This window comes from Myxocyprinus asiaticus, chromosome 29 (assembly GCF_019703515.2).
Source record: "Myxocyprinus asiaticus isolate MX2 ecotype Aquarium Trade chromosome 29, UBuf_Myxa_2, whole genome shotgun sequence".
NCBI classification, from domain to species: Eukaryota; Metazoa; Chordata; class Actinopteri; order Cypriniformes; family Catostomidae; genus Myxocyprinus; species Myxocyprinus asiaticus.
Genome location: NC_059372.1, coordinates 21,306,325 through 21,326,299, shown reverse-complemented (window position 1 = coordinate 21,326,299; position 19,975 = coordinate 21,306,325). Strand labels below are relative to the sequence as shown.

At 37.8% G+C, this 19,975-nt stretch overlaps 1 protein-coding gene across 1 annotated transcript in view; it reads right to left on the bottom strand.

Moving 5' to 3' along the window:
* LOC127419590 (low-density lipoprotein receptor-related protein 1-like) overlaps positions 1–19,975 on the bottom strand; it is a 220,280-nt gene that overhangs the window by 96,168 nt on the left and 104,137 nt on the right. The window contains exons 7-20 of the mRNA XM_051661097.1: positions 18,349–18,511; positions 17,042–17,264; positions 13,870–14,059; positions 13,387–13,530; positions 12,045–12,281; positions 11,366–11,546; positions 10,921–11,143; positions 6,857–7,046; positions 6,513–6,641; positions 6,244–6,384; positions 5,450–5,575; positions 4,845–4,961; positions 2,736–2,816; positions 2,478–2,645 (exon numbers count right to left, since the gene is read on the bottom strand). Of these exons, the coding sequence (XP_051517057.1) occupies positions 2,478–2,645; positions 2,736–2,816; positions 4,845–4,961; positions 5,450–5,575; positions 6,244–6,384; positions 6,513–6,641; positions 6,857–7,046; positions 10,921–11,143; positions 11,366–11,546; positions 12,045–12,281; positions 13,387–13,530; positions 13,870–14,059; positions 17,042–17,264; positions 18,349–18,511 (2,313 nt within the window). The remainder of the gene's footprint in view (positions 1–2,477; positions 2,646–2,735; positions 2,817–4,844; positions 4,962–5,449; positions 5,576–6,243; positions 6,385–6,512; positions 6,642–6,856; positions 7,047–10,920; positions 11,144–11,365; positions 11,547–12,044; positions 12,282–13,386; positions 13,531–13,869; positions 14,060–17,041; positions 17,265–18,348; positions 18,512–19,975) is intronic.

Below are 19,975 nucleotides of genomic sequence, written 5' to 3'. Positions count from 1 at the left end.
ATAAATGTTAAATGTACTTCATGGAAAATGTCATAACAATACTAATAATTTCACCTAACTTACATCCCTACTAATATTTTTAAAGAAAAGTTAGTGTTTCTGTTTAACAAACTTAAAATATTGTCTGTATTTCCTCCTCGTTCATTATCACACCCTTGGGTTAGGATTAGATAAGGGTTAAGTTAGGGGTTAGGGTTAGGTAAAAATTAGTAAAATAACTTGCTAATTGGTGCACGCCCTTCAGCTGTCAAAGAAACGCATACAAATGCACATAACAGAAAGGTAATTCATGTTTTAAAAGTATTTTATGTAAATAATATTATTTTAGAAACGCGTGTAACCCAAGTAATATAACTGTGAAATATTTTGAAGTCTGTAACTGTAATCTGACTTCAAGGATTTAATACGTATTTCCATTAGAATTTAACTTTTTAAACAAAAAACAAACAAACAGTAATTACAACAGCAATTAGATTATAGCAATTTATATGAGGCATTAGGGATTGACATAAAGGCTATTCCTCATGGCAAAGGTTAGAGTCTGGCAGAGTTTGGCAAAGGGGGAGGGGAGAAACCAGACCATGTGTGTAAACAAAGAGAAGTGTGTCCTTGAACAGAGGATCTGCTGGAATGAACGACCCTGATGACATCAGACGCCTAACGATGCCAGAGCTGCATGAATTCACTGTCTCACACACATACATACATAAACGCTTTCCAAACTAAAGCAGTTAAGACTTAACAGTTTTCAACACTGATATCAGTGAAATTTCATGGTTTTCAATTCCAATTTCAATACCACAAGAACTAATATGCTATTAAATGCACACTTTTATTTACAAATTTTAATATATATATATATATATATATATATATATATATATATATATATATATATATATATATATTCATCACAGCTAGCATGACACAATGTAACATCTCTCATACAATTCATGTAGACAATGCTCTCTCTTAAGGGCCATTCACACAGGACTTCATTTTTTAATTGTTGGTCTCTAGGCAAACATGCGCTAGATTAACGTCTTTGTGTTGATGGTTTTACGTCTTTGTGTTGATGGGTCTCGTGGCATGAGCACCATGTTTTTAAGATGTCACGTCAAATTAAAAGATATTTAACGTGTCTTGAGACACCTGCATTCTATTCCAATGCGATGTGCCTAGTTTTTGAATGCAAGAACACATTATGTGAATGGCCCCTAACACTTCAAGATACCATAACACACACAGAAACACACCCACCCACCCTACGACACCCTGCTAGGGTCCCATAAGGCCCAGTACTCTCATTAGGCCTCTGGCTTGGTTCTGCTGTTTGAGTCTGAGAGTCTATTACGCACCAGCATGCCAAGGGGATTAGAGTGGCAGAGGACTGAGCACAGACCCAAAAAACAGAACACAACCCTCTTTTCTTGTTCCCTACAAGGCCTGGCTAACCACTGACCAATTACCAACTATGAGAAAGAAGCCACATGGAGCAGACATGTGGAGAGGAAAAGAGAGACAGAAAGATAGAAAGGAGAGATATGCAAAAATGCATGTATGTGTGTGTGTGTGTGTGTGTGTGTGTGTGTGTGTGTGTGTGTGTGTGGATACTCGTGTGGCTCATGCGTCAAGCATCCCGGCACATCTGTGCTTGTGTTATCCCTGTAGACGGCAGCTCATTAACACACTGCTCTCCTCAGGGACTCTTACTCCCTGATCTCCTCACACACATTATTCAAGCGCTTGTGGTTTATGTGTTTCACCACAGACCTCAAAAATAAAAGGATGACAGCCTGGCTTGTAAAATCATGATTCACTCCAGTCAATGAAGAGATCAGTTGCATTACTCACTGTGGTTTTACTCAATATCTAGAGGCACTTCAGAAAGCCCACACCAGTTAATATACAGTGGGGTCCACTTGCGAAAATGCTTCCAGTGCAATTTGAATCACACATACTGTGCACAGAGGGATCCGCAACACGCACACCCGAAGTATACTTTGGCCTTTAGAAAGTGAAAATGGAGATTTATAATAAAAAAGGACTTAAATATTTATCTGTTTCTCACCCACACTTATCATATTGCTTCTCAAGACATGGATTACACTAATGGAGTCTTATGGATTACTTTTATGCTGCCTTTATGTGATTTTTGGAGCTTCAACGGTCTAGTCAACATTCACTTGCATTGTAAGGATCAACAGAGCTGAAATATTCCTCTAAGAATCTTCATTTGTTTTCAGCAAAGCAAAGAAAGTCATACACATCTGGGATGGCATGAGGGTGAGTAAATGATGAGAGAATTTTCATTTTTGGGTGAACAATCCCTTTAATGCAAATAGCCAAAAATCTGGCTAAATCAAGACAGACCCCTCTGCTGTAAAGGTAATTTCCGGACTCACAAGGGTTGCTTCAGATTAAGTTCAGAACAAGACTCCTTTTCTGTATTCAAAAAGATATATGCTTAAACTCACCCTGGTTGGTGCAATTGGCGTGAGTTTCATCGCTATAATCTCCACAATCATTGTCTCCGTCGCAAGTCCAGTACTCTGGAATACAGCGACCGCTGTTGCATTTAAACTGCACACTGGAGCACGAGTGACTGCAGCCGGCCTCATCACTGTTATCCCCACAGTCATTATCTGAAGACACAAAGACATGGTGCTGGAGGTTATTGGACAGCATTGAGCCACTGTGCATGTGCTAATTTAAAGATGGTATTAGAAACTCACCATTGTCGCAGCGCCAGTTGACATTGATGCAGCGCCCGTTGGCACACGTGAACTGAGTGAGTGGGAAACAGGTGGGATATGCTGGAGAGAAAAAAATAATAGCGAGATAAAGAATTTGGCTATTTTACATTGAAACATATAAAAAAAAAATCAAGATCAAGATTTTAGCTTAAAATTTATTTGAATGTATTGGGTAAAGTGTATTTCGCAGCTCCATTTCTTTTTAAGGAATAGTTCAACCAAAAATGAAAATTCTCTCATCTTTTACTTACTCGTATGCCATCCCAGATGTGTATGACTTACCTCTGCTGAACACAAATGAAGATTTTTAGAAGAATATCTCTGTATAGCTCTGTAGGTCCATATAATGCAAATGAATGGTGACCAAAACTTTGAAGCTCCAAAAAGCACATAACTGCAGCATAAAATTAATCCATAAAACTCCAGTTTTTTAACCCATGTCTTCTGAAGCGATCCAATCAGTTTTGGGTGAAAACAGGCATAAAAAAATTTAACTCCTTTTTCACTATAAACCTCGACATCAGCCGTATACTTGGCGATCAAGATTTCAAGTTTGATTACACTTCCTAGCGCCATCTAGTTACATTTTGGTCTGTTCTCACCCAAACGTTTAGATAGCTTCAGAAGACATGGATTAAACCACTCGTATGGATTACTTTTATGTTACCTTTATGTGCTTTTTGGAGCTTAAAAGGTTTGGTCACCTTTTACTGGCATTGTATGGACCTACAGAGCTGAGATATTCTTCTAAAATTATTTTTTTTGTGTTCTACAGAGAAAAAAAGTCATACACATCTGGGATGGCATGGAGGGGGAGTAAATGATGAGAGAATTTTTATTTTGGGGTGAACGATTCCTTCATTTTTTTTTTTTTTTTTAACCATTTCTAAATCACCCTTGCCTTTGCTAGTTTGTTTTGAAATGGTACTGTGGTGTGACAAATACATTTTACAAAGTACAAATATTCCTTGTTGTCTCTCAATTGATAAAAAAAAAAACCAGCATGCATATTAATAATGAAAGAATCAGCAAAATGCTGTTTAAAATACACTGCCTGGCCAAATAAATAAATAAATAAATAAATCACCGTTTGGATTTAAATAAGCAGATACTTAAGAGACTATGATTGGACCATTATTGCAGTGATTAATATGTTTCAGCTGGCAACAATTCTTTAACTGATGCAGTGTGTAGCTTCTCATTTCTTAAACAACCACGTCAGAAGACGTATCCCGTGGTCATGGAAAAGATGTTCCTGTGTTTCAGAAGGGGCAAATTAATGGCCTGCATCAAGCAAAGAGAACAACCAAGAAGTTTGTTAAAATCATTGGAATTGGGTTAAGAACTGTTAAACGCATTATTAAAACCTGGAAGTATAGTGGTGAACCGTCAGCTTCGTGGAAGAAATGTGGTTGGAAAAAAATCTTGAATGATCGTTATTGGAGATCACTAAAACGCTTGAAGTCACATCCTAAAAAAAATCGACAGTAGAACTCACGGCTATGTTTAATAGAGAAAGTAAGAGCATTTCCACATGCACAATGCGACGAGAACTTACAGGATTGGGACTAAACAGCTGTGAGCCACTTATTAGTGAGGCTAATCGGTAAAAAAAAAAAAAAAAATGACTTCAATTTGCTAAGATTCATCAGGCTCAAATTGTGAAAGAGTGGTTCAGGGCGCATGAGGAATCATTTTCACATATGAATTGGCCACCACAGAGTCCTGACCTTAACCCCATTGAAAGTCTTTGGGATGTGCTGGAGAAGACTTTAAGGAGTGGTTCAACTCTCCCGTCATCAATACAAGATCTCAGCCAAAAATGTATGCAACTCTGGATGGAAATAAATGTTGTGACGTTGCATAAGCTTGTCAAAATAATGCCATGATGAATGCACGCAGTAATCAAAGCTAAAGGTGGTCCAACGAAATATTAGAGTATTCAACTTTTTTTTGGGGCCAGGCAGTGTAGCTTTAGATGAAGTAGGACATGTCAAGTATTTCACATCAACTTCGTAGAATGACATAAATGTCAACCTTGTTAATTTAATGAATGAAAAAAAAATAAAAGACAATAAATATAAATACCACAAGATGCTGGTTCATCTGAGCGGTCTCCACAATCATCATCCAGGTCACACGTCCAGGAGACAGGGATACAGCGGCCGCTGGCACATGGGTACTGGTTTGGAGGACACGTGCGTGCTGGGAGAGAGACAATAAAACAAATATAAACACTTTTAATTCAAGTGCAAAGTGCTGTACTTGAGGAGATGCTTATGTATTTTGTCATTTACTTTTCTGATGATAAATGTAAAGTATTAATAGATATCGGCCAATGTTTGCCCATTTTGACATCATTGACCCATAACTGTGCCTGATTGGCCGATTAACAGAAGTGGTCTTTGTCTTATGAATCAGCACATTTTCTGTTTTCAAATATTTTTTAATATATTTAAATGTTGTGTAAAATGTGTTTATTTACATTAAGGATTATTATTTTTTTTTACCTCTTATTTTCTATCTTTAAATTGTACTGTATGTATATATATATATATATCGACCAACAGCCACCCTGTTCTCTAGATAGTGGCCATTAAAAAAACCTTTATCGGTTGACCACTAGCTTTAAGAATGGTATTAACATGTATTTTCTTCAAAGTTTACCACACAGATTTCAGAGTTGCCAATACCTAAACAGGTGCTGTTCGATTCATCTTCGTCATTGCCACAATCATTGTCTCCATCACACAGCCAGCGCAGAGGGATACAGCGGTTATTCTGGCACTTAAAGCGATCTGTAGGACAGGTGTGCTGGTCTGGAACAGGATAAACAAGACCATTTAATTCACAGCCATAACAGCAGAAAACAATTTTCACAACCTCATGCAAACAGTTTAAATTTTCTTGATAAAAATGATATCAACAGTACTTAAAAACACAACAGTATAATCATTCTGTAAACATAATGATTACAGTGCTGTTGCTTTTGTTTGAGTATCTAAAACAAGGGGCCTGGGTAGCTTAGCAATATTGACGCTGACTACCACTCCTGGAGTCGCGAGTTCAAATCCAGGGTGTGCTGAGTGACTCCAGCCAGGTCTACTAAGCAACCAAATTGGCCCGATTGCTAGGGAGGGATAGAGTCACATGGGGTAACCTCCTTGTGGTCGCTATAATGTGGTTCTCGCTCTCGGTGGAGCACGTGGCGAGTTGTGCATGGATGCCACAGAGAATAGCGTGGGCCTCCACACGCGCTACGTCTCCGCGGTAACGCGCTCAACAAGCCACATGATAAGATGCGCAGATTGACGGTCTCAGATGCGGAGGCAACTGAGATTCGTCCTCCGCCACCCGGATTGAGGCGAGTCACTACGCCACCACGAGGACTTAGTGCGCATTGGGAATTGGGCATTCCAAATTGGGGAGAAAAAGGGGAGAAAAAAAAAAAAAAAAAGAGTATCTAAAACAAAAGAACGATACTAACGGCACAACTCGGGGGCCTCATCACTGTTGTCCAGACAATCGTTGTCCCCGTCGCATTTCCAGCGGTCTTGAATACAGCGATTATTCTTACAAGCAAATTCTCCAGGTTGGCACTGAGAAGGAGGGACGTATGAAGGGTTGGCTGGAGACAGAGAGAAAGCACAACAATATTATCAGTATTAACAGAAATATCTCTGATCTCGACATAATATGGTAACATACAGTACACATACTTCAGAATGCTTAAAGAACAGTGTAGTCCAAACCCACCTTTACAGGTTTTGTTGTCATTGTCTAGTATCTGGTCATCTGCACAGGCGCAGGAACGCCCGGTGGGCGTGAGCAGACACAGACTGCTGCAGCCACCATTATTGGCACGGCACACATTGGAGCCAGTGACTAGAAACATATTAGAAACATCCTTAGCAGATCGCAATAAAAGACACAATAAAATCCCCAAATCTTTGAGCTCTTAAATTGTACATATAACCGTTGAGACGTGTTCACATAAAACAAGATAATTAAGTCTCAGTCATGTTTGATGTGTCAGCTGTTGCTTTTTATATGACTCATGGGTTACTAAGATTTAAAGAAATGCAGAGGTTGTTCCATACTTTGTTGTTGTTGTGCATCATAAGTGCGAATCTCGTAGATTGGGGGTCGTTCATTACGTAGCAGTGTGACTTTCTTGGTGATCTGGTCCAACTTGTAGATCCCTCCACCACGGTACTCATTCCAGAACAGGAAGTTCTTGTAGTGGCACAGGCCAAAGGGATGGTTCAGCACTTGTCCTTCATATATGGTCTGGACAAACAGAAAAGTATTTTTCTTTTATGATTTTTGAACAACACATTCTGAACAGCACAGGTTTTTTGGGATGCATAGATTTTGAAGCTCTGGCTGATACCAATAAGCCGATAAATATTTTCATGTCATGGCCTACACTATTTGAAGTACGGTGCCCCTTAGAGGACAGGGCAGTTTTGCTTGCCCTTGCAATAAGTTTTGTGTTCCCTCGCATTAGTTTTGCATGCCCTCGCAATAGCTTTGTGTTCCCCCTCAATAAATTTACCATGGTTTTACTACAGTAATCGTATTTTATAACAGATATATAACAGATTTGTATACTGATATATATATATATATATATATATATATATACACACACACATACACATACATACATATATATACATACATACAGTTGAGCACAAAAGTTTGCATACCTTGGTAGAAATTGTGAAGTATTGGCATTGATTTTGAAAATATGACTGATCATGCAAAAAAAAAAAAAAAAAAAAAAAAAAAAGTCTTTTATTTAAGGATAGTGAACATATGAAGCCATTTATTATCACATAGTTGTTTGGATCCTTTTTAAATCATAATGGTAACAGAAATCACCCAAATGGCACTGATCAAAAGTTTACATACCCTTGAATGTTTGGCCTTGTTACAGACACACAAGGTGACACACACAGGTTTAAATGCCAATTAAAGGTTAATTTCCCACACCTGTTGCTTTTTAAATTTAATTAGTGTCTGTGTATAAATAGTCAATGAGTTTGTTAGCTCTCACGTGGATGCACTGAGCAGGCTAGATACTGAGCTATGAGGAGCAGAAAAGAACTGTCAAAAGACCTGCATAACAAGGTAATGGAACTTTATAAAGATGGAAAAGGACATAAAAAGATATCCAAAGCCTTGAAAATGCCAGTCAGTACTGTTCAATCACTTATTAAGAAGTGGAAAATTTGGGGATCTCTTGATACCAAGCCAAGGTCAGGTAGACCAAGAAAGATTTCAGCCACAACTGCCAGAAGAATTGTTCGGGATACAAAGAAAAACCCACAGGTAACCTCAGGAGAAATACAGGCTGCTCTGGAAAAAGATGGTGTGGTTGTTTCAAGGAGCACAATACGACGATACTTGAACAAAAATGAGCTGCATGGTCAAGTTGCCAGAAAGAAGCCTTCACTGCACCAATGCCACAAATGACAACACCTTGACACACCTCACAGCTTTTGGCACACTGTAATTTGTAGTGACGAGACCAAAATAGAGCTTTGCGGTCACAACCATAAGCAATATGTTTTGAGAGGGGTCAACAAGGCCAATAGTGAAAAGAACACCATCCCCACTGTGAAGCATGGTGGTGGCTCACTGATGTTTTGGGGGTGTGTGAGCTCTAATGGCACGGGGAATCTTGTGGAAATTGATGGCAAGATGAATGCAGCATGTTATCAGAAAATACTGATAGACAATTTCATTCTTCTGCACAAAAGCTGCGCATGGGATGCTCTTGGACTTTCCAGCATGACAATGACCCTTAGCACAAGGCCAAGGTGACCCTCCAGTGGTTACAGCAGAAAAAGGTGAAGGTTCTGGAGTGGCCATCACAGTCTCCTGACCTTAATATCATCGAGCCACTCTGGGGAGATCTCAAACGTGCGGTTCATGTAAGACGACCAAACACTTTGCATGACCTGGAGGCATTTTGCCAAGACGAATGGGCAGCTATACCACCTGCAAGAATTTGGGGCCTCATAGACAACTATTACAAAAGACTGCACGCTGTCATTGATACTAAAGGGGGCAATACGCAGTATTAAGAACAAAGGGTATGCAGACTTTTGAACAGGGGTCATTTCACTTTTTTAGTTGTTGCCATGTTTTGTTTTATGATTGTGCCATTCTTTTATAACCTACAGTTGAATATGAATCCCATAAGAAATAAAAGAAATGTGTTTTGCCTGCTCACTCATGTTTTCTTTAAAAAATGGTACATATATTACCAATTCTCCAAGGGTAACTTTTGAGCACAACTGAATATACACATTGTCCTATTGTGTATTTCCATATATACTTTATTTTCTACTCACTTTTACTTTTATTTTTGTATTATTATGTCTATCTTGTTGCTGTATTGTTTGTGCACTGTAAGCTCCTGTCACCAAGACAAATTCCTTGTATGTGTAAGAATACTTGGCAATAAAGCTCATTCTGATTCTGATTTAACCATGATATTCGTAGTGACACCATAGTGATAATACAGGAAAACAAAAACAATGGTAATAATTATGGTAATACTATACAAATACCAGTTTAACTATGGTTTTACTATAGTGTTATTGTACATTGTTGTAACTATAGTTTTTGGCACAAATCATGTTTTAGTAATATTGTAGTAACCATGAAATGTTAGCATATTTTTTTTCTTGTGGTTACTATTAGAGGTAGACCAATTTACCGATTAATCAGTGCCGATAGTTGCAGATGGGTTTTTAAATATTATTTTTTTCGTACAGTATAACAAAAGCCTCTAGAAGTGAAATAAAAACAATTACTGACAACTAGTGGGGATTTGTTATATCTAAATCTTTCATCATTGATAATATTCATCCATATTTTTATCCTTCAATCCATATTTTGTTATTTTGATTAGATAAATCAAGTGTTAAAAATTGAAGCAAGATCATGCAAAGAAAAATGTGACTATATAGAAATGTGCCCTGCAGCACATACATTGTGACTACAACTTTCTTATGAATAATAAAAATACATTTATTTATTTTTAAACTCACCTGGTGATAAAGTCCTCAATCTGGCGAGTATAGGCTATACAATTTTGGTAAATACTTAAATATAGACCATCGTGACGCTCCTGTTCTACCTGCTCCGTACGGGACTCGAACCGGCGTCTCCAGCATGGGAGGCGGGTGCGCTAACAAGGAGGCTAAAGGCTACAGCCCCTAGTGTCAGTCGCTAGTGCACCTCTTGAGGTCAGGAGAGTGAAGTTTATACACATTGCACAGCTATCTATCAGCTGGCCACAGTTACACCATTCTAAATTAGCCAATTCACAGTCATTTCAAAATAAGAAATAAGTAACTGTATTTCAGGCTTGTTTATAGTTAAAAGTCCTTAATTTTTTCTGGTTATTATTGGGATTTGGCTGCACAATAGACTGAATCTGGAATTTTGTTCATTTTGGTCTCTTGTAGACTCTGTCTGTGCCCATTGTAATATGGAAATACTAAGACATTTTTTTAACATTCTATAAACTGATTTTAAAAACTATCGGACGATTAATCGATTATCAGCCTATTCGACCGCCTTAGCTATTGGTAAAATCCACTATCGGTCAACCTCTAGTTACTACGGTACCAAAACCACAAAATTATGATTTTTATTACCATAGTTTTCATTTTCCTGTTTTATTACAATGATTTCACTACGAAAATCAAGGCTAAAGATATGGTTACTTTAATAAAACCATGGTAAATTTATTGCGAAGGAGCACAAAACTTATTGCGAGGGAATGCAAACTACTGCGAGGGAACGCAAAATGTATTGCAAAGGCATGCAAAACTATTTCAGAAAAATAATTCCCACCCTGTCCTCTAAGGGACTCCGTATTGAAGAGATAAACTCTAGTTTTATATTCTATGTAATTAAGTGATTAATTTTTTAATGCATGAGCGCAACAGCTCTGCTATCATTACATTCTGATTCTTGAGTGCCTGAGTTTGAATATGTCCTTACTGCATTTGCAAAAACACTAAATACACTAGTTATTGCATATTATACAGTATGGCCTCTAAATAAACTCTATATACACTAAAACCCTTTTCCTCCAGCTATGATGCTCTTCCTATAAAACCTTGAAACTATTCCTCACCCTGCGTTCTGTGGTATTTAGAAGTACCATCTCGATACGGTCGTAGTATGCATCCACCCAGTACAGGACACCCTGCTGGACGTCCAGGCTGAGGCCATTAGGCCAGAGCACAGTTTTAGAAGTGAGCAAGATGCCAGCATTCGAGCCATCCATCCAGGCCTTCTTTATACTGCCGCGATTAGTCTCTTTAGGCTCCTCCTCCCAGTCGCTCCAATACATCATTCTGCAACACGACACAGGAAATGATCTGTTCACACATTCATTCAAATACAGTATGTGGTTTCTAGTAAACAACTCTAATGTAACGCTAATTTATTAATCTATAAAAATGATCTCAAACGGTCAAAAAAGACACCCTGAATTTGCCATTGTAAAGGACAAAATAAGGCATCATACAAACAGGACTGAATGAAAGCTGATAATATCCCTTGATCCCCTCACTTACCCATGTGCAGGGTCCACTACTATGGCCCGGGGATGGGTCATCTTGCCCTCAATGAGAGTCTTGCGAGTCTGAGAGGCTTTCTCCAGTTTGGCCACGCTGATGGTCTTCTTGGGTCCATCATCAGTCCAATACAGGTTCTGTCCCATCCAGTCAACAGCAATACCTTCTACTGTGTGAATACCTGTGGAATACAGAAACAAAAGGGATGAGAAAGGTGAGAGGGTACTGGATGAGGTGAAGGAGAGAGTGTTATGGGTGACCTTTTCGTCTAATTACTCATTCCTAACCCAACTTTGAACTGAACTCACAAGGCACAAAAACATAGCTTGTGAGAAAACATAAGCTACAAAAAGGAATTTTACATATTCATGCATATACTGTGTCTAAAACTAGTGTCTCTTTCACTATGTCATGAAAGTCACATAGTTTGCTATATTAGGAAAATGTAAGCAAATATGAGCATATTAGGACACACATTTATGACGTTTTATATATGGCACAACTTATGATGAAAAAACAACTTCAAATCTGAATTTCAAATCATGTGTGGAATGTGGATGTGATTTGGATTGGGTCTGTAAACATGACATTTCTGTCTGAGCAAGGTCTGTCACCCCAAACACATGATTCTTCACCAGATATCAGTTGCGGCAACATTTCTTTGTGATTCTGTACACACCATCCTTCACTATGATGTCTCTCTCAGTGCCGTCAATCTTCTGTCGGCCGATGATGTAGCTAGTGGCATCGGCAAAATAGATGAATTCAGTCTCAGCATGGAAGTCCAATGCTCGCGGGTTATTGAGGTTCTCAATGGGGATAATGTGCTCATCATACACCAGGGCATGCAGGTCCATACCACGGATAACACCTGGCCGACCTTTACCGTACACCAGGAACAGCTCATGCTCTGGTTCTGTGGAGGAAACAAATAAAACATATAGCAAATTACCATTATATCCAGTAATTTTAAATTTTTCCCTTGATATTGTAAAAGCAATTATTAATGTTGATTATAACAATTTACATGACATATTTATTTTGTATATGGCAACTGGATGCCATTTTATTTATGTAGGCTACACATTCAAAACAAGCTTAGAACTGTGTCCCTTAAAGGAATAGTTAACCCAAAAATGATAACTCTCATCATTTACCAACCCTTATGTCATCTAAAACTTGTTTGATTTTCTTTCTTCTGTGGAACACAAACAAAGATATTTTGATGAAGATATGAGGTGTTTTTGTCCATACAATGCAAGTGAATAGTGGCCAAATATTCATGTTCATAAAAAGACAAAGGCAGCATAAAGGTAATCCATTTGACTCCAGAAGTTAAATCCATATCTTCTGAAGCAATCCAATCTATTTTGAGTGAGAAAAGACCAAAATATAACGTTTTCACTATAAATCTTGATATCAGCAGTCTTCCTTGGCGATCATGATTTTAAGCTCGATTACACTTCCTAGTGCCATGTAGTGCTCTGTGTATGCGTCAAGCACTAGGAAGTGTAATCAAGCTTGAAATCATGATCAATGCAATGGCAAGATGTGCAGTGAAAAAGGAGTTGCATTTTGGTCTGTTCTCACCCAAAAAACGATTGTATCGCTTTACTTGCATTATATGGACAAGCAGACATCTTATCTCCATTAAAATATCTTTGTTTGTGTTATGCGGAATAAAGAAAGTAATGCGTGTTAGACGACAAAAAGGTAAGTGATCAGAGAATTATAATTTTTTGGGTGAACTATTCCTTTTATTACTTTATTGCTGTTTTATACATCAGCAACATCTAGTGCATCCAAAATAATTCCGAATAAACATTCAATAGGAATAAACCTAAATGGTATGTTGTATTCCGCACTTTTCATGATTAGTTCATTTTGGCAGCCATAATAATTTTTTTTTTATTTTAGTTGTGTAGGCCTATTATAGGCACAACAGAAGCCCTGTCATGGGAATTCTGTTATATAATGCTGTTAGGGTGGTTTTGAGCATGCTGGTGTGAGATTTTACTCACTCTTGCAGGACTTTCCATCACTTCCCAGGCTGAAACCGGATCGACAGCGGCAGGTTCGGCTTTTGTGACTGTTACCCAGCAGGCAGATATCAGAGCAGCCGCCGGGCTTCCCAAACTGATCCGGGGCACATGCGTGACTCCGGACTTAATGGTCATACACAAAGGCATAATTTTAAACCAAAGAAACCAGAGGGAATGACTGGATCTGATTTCTCTCCCAAAAGAGTGAATTATGTTGTCTTAAAATTAAAATGCTTTCAATTTCAATTTGTGTGTTATTTCTGTGCCTCTAGTGGCACCAATTATAATTTAAAAAGTTACTGTTTTCAAATAAGTTTCCCAGAGAGCTATTGTAACATTGAAAAAAATGACACACTTCACCTTTAAAGAAAAAAAAACTACAAGTTAGGGGGAGAAACAGTGATTTTGAAATTCAGAAGAAAAGTCGAGCGATGTGAGAACTAGCATTGGGCAGTGTTGTACCTGCAGGCTGGCGTCTCTGGTGGTACACATGAAGGGCCCCGCCCTTATCGACACGTGTCACCACCTGGAAGTCAGAGCTGTTGAAGCGGTTAACTCTGATCACACTAGTCTTGGGCTGCATGTTGGCATTGTCAGAGTTGGTGGCATACAGATAGTTCTCAAACACCGTAAGACCATAGAGATGTTCAATCTAAGAAAAAAAAAAAAAAGAAAAAAAAAACACAAGAGAGAAAATCTATGTTATTCAAAAGTGTGTGCCAAGCAGTGTAATAAACATATGTTATTGTGCTAACCCTTTAAACTCGAATGGGCCCGCGAGAAAAATGATGACCAAAACTAAACAAGTGCTTTGATATTTGCAGACAAATCAGAAGTGTTCCGTTTTAATCATTTATATATATAAAAAAAAATAATTGCACTGTAATTATTGCAATCAGTAAAAACATCAAACTTTTCCAATAGCCATGTATCATATGTTGTTGGAAAGCTCTCAAAGAGTAGAATACAGCGAGTCTATTTGTTTTACTCACAGTCAAAAATTTTGCGAGAAGTATGTCTTTGACAGTTATCTTGGTGTTGCTTATATGCTGTGTTTTCACTTATAACTTCACAAAAAATAAACAGAACATAAAATACCACATACCTTAGATGAGGTGATTATCTTTCAAACGAGCCCACACACAAGATAAACGGATGCACAGATCATTAGATAATCCACACGAAGCACAATTTTACATATGGTCACCAGGAGATGGCACCATGTAAATGACGCAGACTCATCGAGTCAAAATGCACTCATTCTGTGAAATATCATTACTAAAATCATGTCTGCATGTTATGCATACCTTTAGGCATTGTTGTGTGCACCTGTGTAATTAGTTCTATGTACAATTATTATGTTTTATGATAATGTTCTATGATACATTATTTTTGTAATGTTTTTGATTGCTTTATCGTATCAACACAAAATATCATCAGATACAGTTGACATGATTCGGAACAAAACAAAACCAGTTTTTTCGGCGACACCTTATTTGCATCAGGAGATATATAATGTCAAATAAGAAAAAAAGAAAAGTAAATTTTTGGCTCAATTTCTTTGTGATTTTTCAGCAGTTTCTTAGGCTGAGTGTCTTAGAATGCATCATAGTCTATACCATTAAAAAATGTAAAAGTTATCTTTACAATGACACCAAACACTTGACCCTCCTTGTTTTTTTGTTGTCAAGTTATAAGCCTTTACTTATGAGTATGCCACTGAAACAGGAAATCTTTAAAAACACCACTACAATATTGAGAGACGTTTTCTGGTTCTGTGAACTCCGGATGACCGCCAGAGTTCCCTGTCACTCAGAAGATGCGAGAAAGACGTTCTGAGGCGGGGTGCTGAGCTGCAGTAGCTTATATTTCCCTCAGCTCGGCTTACGTCACTACGTGACTTAGTTGGTAAATGTTTTCGACATATCTGGCTGGCGCTGCGAATATCCACTACTACTATAGCACCATCTCAGGCAGTCATCCCAAATTTCATTCATTTCATCCGTAACCAGCATTTCTGTGACAGGCCGGTCAGGATGCTCAAAACAACTGAGCAATGTTTTGAAAGCACCACAGAGCCAGTGCTTACACTTTTCAGGGGAATCAACCTGTGAATGGATTACTTATAGTTGACATACATATTAGGCTGGAACAGGAGAAAGTATTTTACCATCAAAATTATACATTTTGTATTTTCTAGTAGGAATTTCTGAACATCTACAGTGGAAGTTAGTACAACCTAGCCTTTGAGGCAATTCAACTCCAGTCCTAGAGTCCTGCACTGTCCTGTAGTTAAAGGGATTGTTCACCTAAAAATGAACATTTTCTCATTATTTACTCACCCTCATTGCATCCCAAATGTGTATGACTTTCTGTCTTCTGAAGAACACAAAGATTTTTATAAGAATATTTCAGCTCTGCAGGTCAATACAATGCAAGTGAATGGTGACCAGACCTGTCAAGCTCCAAAAATCATAAAGGTAATCCAGTGGTTTAATATAAATCTTCATAAGTGATGTAATAGGTGTGGGTGAGAAACAGATCAATATTAAATTCATTTTTTTACTATAAATCTCTACTTTCACTTTCACATTCTGAAAGTGGAGATTTACAGTAAAAAAGGATAGAAATATTTACCTGTTTCTTACCCAAAGTGACCACATTGCTTCAGAAGACATATATTAAACTACTGGAGTCATATGGATAACTTTTATGCTGCTTTTCTGTGATTTTTGGAGCTTCAAATGTCTGGCCACCATTCACTTGCATTGTATGGACCTACAAAGTTGAAATATTCTTCTAAAAATCTTTGTTTGTGTTAAGCAGATGAAATAAAGTCATACACGTCTGGGATGGCATGAAAGTGAGCAAATGATGAGAATTTTTTATTTTTGGGTGAACTATTCCTACTGCAAACTGAAAGACATGAAAAGTTTTAAAGGTGCACTCAGTAACTTTTGTCTTTGTGTCATCTTGGACTAACACTGACACCTAGTGGCTTGGATGCAGCATCATTTAAAATCAATAGGTTTCAGTTTCAGATGCCATTGTAGACATTTAGTATTCACAGTCAGCCATGATTACTTTAATCAATGAGTGAAAGTGTCAAATAACAGGACGATTACTGAGATTAAGTGAGTAGTATTCCGCTGGTCATGTGATTCTTACATGGTAGCCTCCATGTGCGGACCCTCTCCATGTAGAATAAAACAGCTTTTATAAGGTTACTGATATGACTGAAATCTTAATTTTAATGTGAGTCGTCATGATTTCCTACATATATTGCAAAATTACAATTCATGTCTTTAGGAGTTAAACTTTTATTGAGTAAAAAATTACTGAGTGCACCTTTAAGATGACCTCAAAAAAGTGACGCTAAAGCACACTTGCACAATGCTCAGTTTGCATTGCTGCAAAGACTAAGGTTCAGGATGAGCTAATGCTGATCTTTGAATTCTGTGAGAAATGTGATGTTCTCAATTCTGTCCACAAGTGTTGACGACAATGTAAGTGACATTCTGTAAGAAATCTCTTAATCTCTGACATTTCTTTCAGCACATATGTATACATATAGGTGAGGATGTGACATCCAAATATACAAATGAACATCCTAAAAATGACACTTCACACGTACTAGTAAGCCCTGAATGATGGTGTGTCTGTTCTTGCCCTCGTAGTCCACCACCTCGATATAATCCAGGTAAGCGTCAGCCCAATACACCAGTTTGCTGACCAGGTCCAGAGTGATGCCATGAGGGAAGACGATTTTACTGTCCACCAATTTGGTGCGATTCTGCCCGTCCATGTCGCAACGCTCCACCTTCGGGATCTGTCCGTAGTCTGTGAAGAAAATTTTCCTGAAAGAAGACAGAAAGGTAAAGGAAATACAGCCAATCTAATTCATGTAAGCCTATAAAATTGTAGGAATCTCATAAAGAATGTGTCTGGGTCTTACTTCACTCCAAAAATCTAAAAATAAGAAATTCTATTTTGCATAAAGAAAATAGTCATTTTTAAGACCATTAAGATTTGTTTGCACAGTAGCATTATTTTCTAGACAATGAAAATTAACATTCTTGTTATTCTCAATCATGGATCTCTTTAGATTCGCATTACGCTAGTAATAATAAAAAAATTAAAGGCAACACAAAAGTACTACCATGATGATGAATACTTTAAAATCTAAATATTATTATTCCACTGTACAGTGTACATTATAGAAAATGTTTATAATAAATAATGTCACAGTGCAATAAATAAATACATTTTAATGCTCCACATGGGTTATATTTCACCCCAAAATAAAAATGTAAAAACTGTTCCTATATAATTTCTTTCTTTTTTATTTTGAGGTGAAATATAACCCAGACGTGTTGTTAAAACACTTCTGAGATTCACCCAAATCTTTATAATTATTATACACTACCAGACAAAAGTTAAGACACATTTGAATTTACGAATAATAACTTAATTTCTGAGTTTCTCGTTATGTTAGAATATCTCAAAATATAATGTGTGTCTTTGAATTTCTTTCTTTAAAGATTATAAAACTGTAATCTAGGCAACAGGTGGCAACTCTGAAGAAGCTAAAATGTAAGAGAGTTTTGACTTGATTTTTTGGTCACTACATTATTAGCATACTTCTATTTGTGTCATTTTATAGTTTGACTTTTCTCATTATTGACTCATTGCAAAATTGTAGTTGAGGAAGTGAAGATGCAACCATCATGAAAAAAATCATGTGATGGAAAGAACAGATGGACACTAGTAAGAGCCGATACAAGGGTAAGGTTCAAAACCATGAGGTAATCACAAGGACAGTGTCAACACTAAAAAGAAAATTGCATATGCCTGCAGAGGTCTAAAAACAAAGAAATTGTTGGGAATACTAATGATCCACCCTATGGTCCAGAGACGGGCTTGGGGTGGGCATAGTCTCACCCCATGGCTGGGTCCAGTGCGATTCCTTTGGGGTTGTAGAGTTCCAGGTCCAGCAGAATAACGCAGGTGGAGCCGTCTTTACTGCACACAAATATGCGGTAGTCCACATCATCCACGAAGTAGAAGTTTCCCGTCAGCCAGTCGATGGCCATTTGCTCCACATCTGAGTTTGCGGGAGGTGGAGAGAAGAGGAAAGACAGGAAAAGAGTGAGGGGGACAGACAGGGAAAAAAAAGAGAGGGGAGAGAGTGTTTTTTAGTGTTTGATTTATTTTTAGTCTTCATCTTAACTGCAGCTTCTGTCTGACTCAGCAGAAAGATGCTGCATCTGTTGGAACGTGAAACGTGGAGGACTGGAAAGGAGGAAACATCTACAGAAAAGAGAAGATAACTTTATTAGAGCTACAAGGTATTTGTATTTAAGAGAAGCTGAAACAACCCATTGTCTGAGAAGAACGAATAAGTTTAGCTAGAACAGTCAGACATGTTTTCATTTTCTAATGTTACATCCTAGCCAGGCACCCACATCCACCTGAAAAGGTAAATTGGGTCAGGGTTTTTTTTTTTTTAACTTTTTGATGCCAAGAACAACAAAATATGATGATGCCTAGTAAGGGACCCGCATTCAAGAAATAAACACAGCTATGTATTTTCATGTATAAAGACCCATTTATACTGAGAAAGAAAAATAGTAAACAGCTTTACAGCTCTAATAATACATGAGTTTTAACAGAATAATTAATGTTAGTGCTTTTGAAAATTATAAGCATCACATTTCTGCATTTAAACCATCCAAAAATTGGTCCCATTCACTTCCATTGTAAGTGCCTCACTGTAACCTCGATTTTTGCTTTTTTTAAAGGATGGACAGACGGTCAAATGACTTTTTTTGGTAATCAACATTATGCCACAAATGCTGTCGATTAAACTTAAAGCAGGGGTCTTCAACCATTTTCAGGCCAACGACCCCTCGGTGGGTAGAGAGACGGGGCCGGGACCCCCGTTAAATATTGTATAAAATTGAGTGTTGCATTTTATGCCTATAAAAACGTGGATGGTGCTACAGTACCATATTATTGTATGTATACTTCATGATTTTTACATTGCAAAGCCACTGCAATAATCATTAAATGCTGCCCTGCTGAAAATTATGCTTGTTTTAGCTGGTTGCCCAGCCTGGTCATAGCTGGTCAGGCTGGTTTTAAAGGGGTTTTGAACACTTTTTTTTAGCTGGTCATGCTTGTCTTAGCTGATCAGGCTGGTCAGGCTGGTCTTAGTTGGTCAAGATGGTCTTAGCTGGTCAGGGTGGTCTTAGCTGGTCTCCCAGCCTGACCAGCTAAAAAGTGTTCAAAACCCCTCTGAAACCAGCTAACTGACCAGCTAAAACCAGCCAACCAGCTTAAGCTAGTTTTAGTTGGTCTTTTCAGCAGGGATGTACAGCAGGGTTCTGCAACATTTTTGGCATGAAGTGACATTTTTAAATTCCCCTGTAAATCCCTGTGCCAAACCTCCTCTAAAAAGAAAGAAAAAGACAGACAGATAGATAGGCAGGCAGAATGGAGTCTTCATCTCATGTGTGATCGATTTTATACATATATTTTAAAATTACTGTAGATTTCATTGAGTAAA